The sequence below is a fragment of the Physeter macrocephalus genome, chromosome 6 (assembly GCF_002837175.3).
Source record: "Physeter macrocephalus isolate SW-GA chromosome 6, ASM283717v5, whole genome shotgun sequence".
NCBI classification, from domain to species: domain Eukaryota; kingdom Metazoa; phylum Chordata; class Mammalia; order Artiodactyla; family Physeteridae; genus Physeter; species Physeter macrocephalus.
The window spans coordinates 64,082,638-64,090,173 of NC_041219.1; the positions used below are offsets into that span (position 1 = coordinate 64,082,638).

Here is a 7,536-nt window from a genome sequence, read left to right on the forward strand (position 1 = left end):
GTCCGGAGCCTGTGCCCCGCAACGGGAGAGGCCACGACAGTGAGAGGCCCGCGTACCGCAAAAAAAAAAAAAAAAAAATTCAGGTAGGAGATAAAGGCCACAAATAAAGTTAGAAGAGAAAGAATAGTTCGGGATAGAATCAAGAGTTCCTTAATAGAAGAAGTTATAATAAATTCATGATTAAATGGATATTTGTTATAAGAAAAAGGAAAAAATTGAGGGTGTGGCAAAACTTTCTGGCTTGAATAAATTGATGGACAAGATGAAGATAGCACTTGACATACTGCCCTGGTGTCTCTTACTGACCAACACCAAAGGGATTTGCAATCATCTTTGTAAAGAGAAAGGTGAAGCAATGTGAACAACCTGGTTCTGAAAAATGTGAATAACGTGGTTGTGAAAAATAATGAACTCTATACCATGATGGTCAATATAAAATAACAACAATATTAACCACAATATAAAAGGGAATGGCCACTTAAGTCAGGGAGGTGATTTCAAATTATATCTAAAGCCATAGAGACTTGTCTCTTTTTGTTTTACACAATGGTAAATATCTTGAGAGGCTGGGCTAGATGACATTTAACTTTCCTCAAATGCAAATATTCTACGAATAACAAAAAAAGAATGCTCCAGAGAAAGTGAAAGCTATGAAGTAGAGTATGTATGCAACTATGGAAAACAATAATAAATAAAATACCAGAACATAATGTCTTCTATTAGATCACTATCATTGGGGTTGATATTACTTAACCATCTTTTTCTTATGAGACACAGTAAACTTTTAACAATAACATATCTTAGTGTTAGAAAGAAATTATATATAGAGGAATGAACTACATAAAGAAATGAAAGAGATCTTTTCATTGAAAATACAAAACAGTTAAAACCACCAAATCAAATTTAAAAAACCAAGAAATTAAATATAAAATTTCCAACTTACTTCATTTGAGATGGATACATTCCAAAACCACTGGGATGATTAGAAATATGACCATTCATTGTGACTTTAATGTTCTGAAAAAAGAAAGGTACATGGATTGAAGGCAGTAAAAAGGTTGAGACATCTCAGTTTTAAAGTTTTTCATTCAACAAAATATGTGTCACTTCCAGGATGATGCTAGAAATATAAAGATCTCCACTCTCAAAGAGTTCAGGCTCCAGAAGTACAGATGGACATATAAACAAAGATCAAATTGGCATTTAACACTAATATACTAAAATTGTAAGCAAATATGAGAAAGAAAAATTTTAAATATAGTTCTGAACCCTCTAACTACCTAAACATAATTCTATATTCCACTCAACCTCATCATTGTCAGTTTTATGAAATGTTACTTTGTTTAATGTTTCATTATGAAAGTAATATAAGCTCATAAAATTAAAAAACTTGAGAAATATGGAAAAGCACAAAATACAAAAAGGTACAGAGGGGAAAAATATCACCGAGAGCCCTATCATTTAAAGATAACCATTAGAGGTTCCTTAAAGAACTAAAAATAGAACTACCATATGACCCAGCAATCCCACTACTGGGCATATACCCTGAGAAAACCATAATTCAAAAAGAGTCATGTACCACAATGTTCATTGCAGCTCTATTTACAACAGCCAGGACATGGAAGCAACCTAAGTGTGTGTAAATGTATAGCTCATTTACTATGTTATAAAGCAGAATCTAACACACCATTGTAAAGCAATTATACTCCAATAAAGATGTTAAAATAAATAAATAGATAAAAATAACCATTTAACAGTCCTGTCAATTTCCTCCAGTCTTTTTTCCTGTATCTAGTTTTCCTTCCTTCCTTCCTTCCTCTCTCCCTCCCTCCCTTCCTTCCATTTTCTTATTTCCTTCTTTCAAAGCACATTTGACAACATTCTATATATACACTTGGATACACCTTTTTCTTCAAGACGATATTCATTTACACAATCCTTTTACTTTTCACAAGAAAACAACTTTTTAAATTAACACCAGATATTTATCTTCAGAAACCATTTTTAATCTGTTTCACAAATTGAACAACTTTCCTTCAAACAAGATAAATGCAAATAAGTAAAACTTCCTTACTGCCAAATCCAATGGCCTTTTTTTTTTCTCCTAGACAGTACAGCTACACCTGAATTATTTCTATTCACCCCTGAACATGTGGCCCTTCCTGCTTTCTGTGGCACTAAACTATTTTGGATCTTGTCTTACTTTTCTGACTTTTGTATACATTACATTACTATGTCTTTTCAATAACTGAGAGGTAGGTAGGACATATCCCGGCTTTATTATAAGACACAGGCAAAGAGTAGAAATATTAACAACTACTGTGTGAGTTATCTGTCAGGTACTATGATGGATCCTGGCACTACCAAGGTGATCAAAAGAGACATAGTCCTAGCTTTGGGCCAATAGTCTAGTGGGGAAAACATACATTTAGTGAATAAATATAAAATTTTAAATTGTTGTTACTATCACAAAGGGAAAATTCAGGGTCACTGGGGGGGTTATATAATACGGGAACCTAATTCAGATTGGGAGGGCACAGAAAGCCTGCATAAAGAATATTCACGACCTAGTAACTTCCAGTTAATTCTTTCTCATTCTTCACATTTCAATTCAATCACCGTGTCCTCAGGGAAGCATTTACTGACCTCTGTGAATAGATAAAAGCCCACCACTATCAGATACTCTCAGCACAATACACAATTTTTCAAAGTATTTACCACAGTTGTAATTTCTCATTTGTTTAAATTAATTCCTGATTCTTCACTAGACTTTAAGCTCCATAAGGGCAGAGACTTGTGTTTGATGACTGCTGTTCCTTAAGCAGTAAGAATAGTATAAAATATTTAATATTTGAATTAAATATTAATTCAAATAAAGAAAGAAGGAAGGAGAGTTCACATCCTACTCTTCAAAGAGTTTATTGTATTCTTAAGGAGATAAAACCAATCCATATGAAACACACAGTAAATAAGTCCCAATGTATGAGGCTCTATTTTAAACCTACTAGAGGTTCTGAGGTAGGAAAAGCAAGGCAACTGCCATAATTTTTTGAAGGGCTGGGACTTGACCTAGTTCTTAAAGAATGGATAGGATTTATAAAGGTCCTCAAAACACTCAAGTTTTTTTTTAATTTATTAGTATTTTAAAATTTTATTTATTTTTGGCTGTGTTGGGTCTTCGTTGCTGCGTGCGGGCATTCTCTAGTTGTGGCGAGCGGGGGTTACTCTTCGTTGCAGCGTGTGGGCTTCTCACTGCAGTGGCTTCTCTTGTTGCGGAGCACGGGCTCTAGGAGCGCGGACTTCAGTAGTTGTGGCATGCAGGCTTCAGTAGTTGTGGCACGGGCTTAGCTGCTCCGTGGCAAGTGGGATCTTCCTGGACCAGGGCTCGAACCCATGTCCCCTGCATTGGCAGGCAGATTCTTAACCACTGCACCACCAGGGAAACCCAAAACACTCATTTAATTCAACCTTTCCTGAAGTCTTGTCCATATTTATTCACAGCTTAGAAGCAAATTTCCAAATTAAGGAACAAAGAAATATTGACCTCTAACCAAGGTAAGTATTACACCCATAAAATTACATTACATTTATACTACATTATCATTTCTGTTTTTATTATTGTTGTTTATTGTCCTTCAATTTATACTTAGATACAATCAGTGTACAGAGGTAAACCAATTCTCTGGGGAAAAATAAACTCCTTATTTGTACTACTTCCTGATTTCCATGGTGTAAGTATTCCCACCATGGCCCATTTCAAGCTAGCATTGGTTGAACAGCAGCTTACAAAATCCTAAATATTTCACAATTGGCTCTCACAAGTCTATAGAATCAAGAGATAGCACATCACTGTTACATTCTGGAATTTGGGCCAGGACAGAGGCCTGGGATAACATTGTGGATCTAGAGCTAAAGGTTAGGACAGAGGCTTTCACAGAAGTCTGGAACTTTAACACCATTTCTGGCACTAACTAGCCGAAGGAAGTCACTTAAGCCTCTGTCTCAATTTTCTCATCAGTAAAATAGAGATAATTCTTGGTCTTTCTAGCTCACAGGGCTAGTGAAAGATCAAATGAGATAGATGTACCAGTTTCTTCTAAAGTTTAAAAAAAAAAAAAAAGAAGTACTCTTTTAAAACAAGCTGGTTCATTCAGCACATAAATTAAACCCCCAGCGTTTGTAGTCGTTTTGATTTAGTTTGCATTTTAAACCCACAGCAGGTGGTTTTAGTGAAAATCGATAGCTACAACTGTCTCATCTTTTTCATGTTTAATTCTTCATGACAGTCAAATAAATTCGTGGTTTGTGTTTTGCTTTAAAATAGTGATCTGTCAGAATAAGAGACATTCGAAAAGGGAATAGAAAATGTTGATTTGCTAAACTGAATTTTAAATATAGAAACTTTTCTCTTTGGCAACCATAGTGTCATTTGTCAGAGATGCTCATGTAGCAACGTAGAAGCTTTCAGATATTTAAACACAGCAATACAGGGCACACCTTGCAAAGGAAACAATTACAAATGTTTGCTCCCCTTTAGGCTTTTAAGAGACATATCCAATTTACACCTATACGGACTATATGTATATATAATATAGAAGAACCATAAGTCTTACTGAGAAATTAGGTGCTTTTATTTTTTTATTTTATTTTATTTTATTTCTTTTGTGGTATGCGGGCCTTCCTCTGTTGTGGCCTCTCCCGTTGCGGAGCACAGGCTCCGGACGCGCAGGCCCAGTGGCCATGGCTCACGGGCCCAGCCGCTCCGCGGCATGTGGGATCCTCCCGGACCGGGGCGCGAACCCGGTTCCCCTGCATCGGCAGGCGGACGCGCAACCACTGCGCCACCAGGGAAGCCCCAGGGTGCTTTTATTTTTATTAACTCTTAAAACAACTTAAAAACTGAGACAAAGTTTTTCTTCATTACTTTTAAGGACTCACAAATTCACTTAACTCTACTACATTAACTACTTAATTCTAAAAAAGTGTACACTAAAATCTTCATAAGAGCTTGCAACAAATTTGAAATAAGAGCATCAGTTTCCTGATGAAAACATTTCTTGTAAGTCATAGTTACTATAATTTTCTCCTTATTTTCTCCAGCAAATAACACTCCTTAGCAATTACAAACATAAAAAAATGGTAAATTTTAGATCTCAGTTCAACATACCCAAAATGTTGAACGCTGAAATTTTCAAAGGAAAATAAACAGAATATATGAAAATCATGGTAAGGAGAAACAAATGAGGCTATATTAAGGCTAAACCAGCAAGTTAAATTTGTATTGGAAAGTTTAAGATACCAAATATAAATAAATAAATAACAATTTATATTCCCGTTTCTTTTCTTCACTCTTGCTTGCATATGGTATCAATTTTCAAATTGATGAATGAGTTTGTACTCATTACGCACTGTTAGAATCCCATCTACCCAATCTAGCTACCACACAATGACTTGTGCTCTCAGAAAAATGTCACAGACACCTTTTTGCTTATTTAAGTTTTTGTTAGTCTGTTTGGGTGTACCTACCTTGAAGTATCTGTATTTCAACTTCAGTTTAATTTAAGTCACATCTCTGGGTCTAAGTGATAACCAAGATAGGGTTGAGGAGACTGATTACCATCATTATTTAGGGTTTTAACTAAAAGACCATTGAAATTTAATTTCTACCAATACTTTGTGACACTGTCTACTAGTGATTGTGCTTAATTTACTAAAAGACAAAAAAATGTGCTTTACACCTGCTAAATATCACATATTCTGTCTCCTTCTGTGTCTTCTAGGAGTCACTTTTCAATACATCTTACCAGTACTGTTGTCTGTAGGGATGTCACCGTCTCTATTTCTCTATGTCATTTGGTCTAATATTTAGTAATAAAGAATTTGTGTGTGTGAATAAACTTAGGAAACTAATAACATTAAACTGTTAAAACAGTAATAATAATGATGATGACAATAGAAGCTAACACTTGTGCAGGTGTCACAATAATTTCTAGGCCATATGGAAGCACAATATTTTCTCAAGGCCAATATTGATGTAGAAAGAGTAATTCTGTGCCTTAAAGGCACAATACCTTGTAATCACTTAAAATAATTAACTTCATTCCTCTTTTTCTATAATTCTGAGAAAAATCTTTGGCTGTTTATAGGTTAGCTCATAATTTGGGGGAAAATATATGTTCAATTCAGAATGTTGCTGGTTTAACAATTAGCTGAAGAAAAATATTTGTTACTAAAATTTAATAAGCAGAAGAAGAACTACAATCCTGCAGCCTGTGGAACAAAAACCATATTCACAGAAAGATAGACAAGAATGAAAAGGCAGAGGGCTATGTACCAGATGAAGGAAAAACATAAAACCCCAGAAAAACAACTAAATGAAGTGGAGATAGGCAACCTTCCAGAAAAGGAATTTAGAATAATGATAGTGAAGATGATCCAGGACCTCGGAAAAAGAATGGAGGCAAAGATCAAGAAGATGCAAGAAATGTTTAACATAGACCTAGAAGAATTAAAGAACAAACAAACAGAGATGAACAATACAATAACTAAAATGAAAACTACACTAGAAGGAATCAATAGCAGAATAACTGAGGCAGAAGAATGGATAAGTGACCTGGAAGACAGAATGGTGGAATTCACTGCTGTGGAACAGAATAAAGAAAAAAGAAAGAAAAGAAATGAAGACAGCCTAAGAGACCTCTGGAACAAAATGAAACACAACAACATTCGCATTATAGGAGTACCAGAAGGAGAAGAGAGAGAGAAAAGACCAGAGAAAGTATCTGAAGAGATTATAGTGGAAAACTTCCCTAACATGGGAAAGGAAATAGCCACCCAAGTCCAGGAAGCACAGCGAGTCCCATACAGGATAAACCCAGGGAGCAACATGCCGAGAACATAGTAATCAAATTGGCAAAAATTAAAGACACAGAAAAATTATTGAAAGCAGCAAGGGAAAAACGACAAATAACATACAAGGGAACTCCCATAACGTTACCAGCTGATTTCTCAGCAGAAACTCTACAAGCCAGAAGGGAGTGGCATGACATACTTAAAGTGATGAAAGGGAAGAACCTGCAACCAAGATTACTCTACCCAGCAAGGATCTCATTCAGGTACGATGGAGAAATCAAAAGCTTTACAGACAAGCAAAAGCTAAAAGAATTCAGCACCACCAAACTAGCTCTACAACAAATGCTAAAGGAACTTCCCTAAGTGGGAGACACAAGAGAAGAAAAGGACCTACAAAAAAAAACCCAAAACAATTCAGAAAATGGTCATAGGAACATACATATCAATAATTACCTTAAACGTGAATGCATTAAATGCTCCAACCAAAAGAAACAGGCTTGCTGAATGGATACAAAAACAAGACCCATATATATGCTGTCTACAAGAGACCCACTTCAGACCTAGGGACAAATACAGACTGAAAGTGAGGGGATGGAAAAAGATATTCCATGCAAATGGAAATCAAAAGAAAGCTGGAGTAGCAATACTCATATCAGATAAAATGGACTTTAAAATAAAGAATGT

General features: G+C 35.5%; 1 protein-coding gene across 12 annotated transcripts in view; it reads right to left on the reverse strand.

The window, feature by feature from the left end:
• The window catches only part of EPS8 (EGFR pathway substrate 8, signaling adaptor), a 199,143-nt gene that overhangs the window by 70,539 nt on the left and 121,068 nt on the right, over positions 1–7,536 (reverse strand). For all 12 annotated transcript variants that reach the window (XM_028491054.2, XM_055085492.1, XM_028491051.2 and 9 more), the window contains one exon: positions 944–1,017. In XM_028491054.2, the coding sequence (XP_028346855.1) occupies positions 944–1,002 (59 nt within the window). In that variant the 5' untranslated portion in view covers positions 1,003–1,017. The remainder of the gene's footprint in view (positions 1–943; positions 1,018–7,536) is intronic.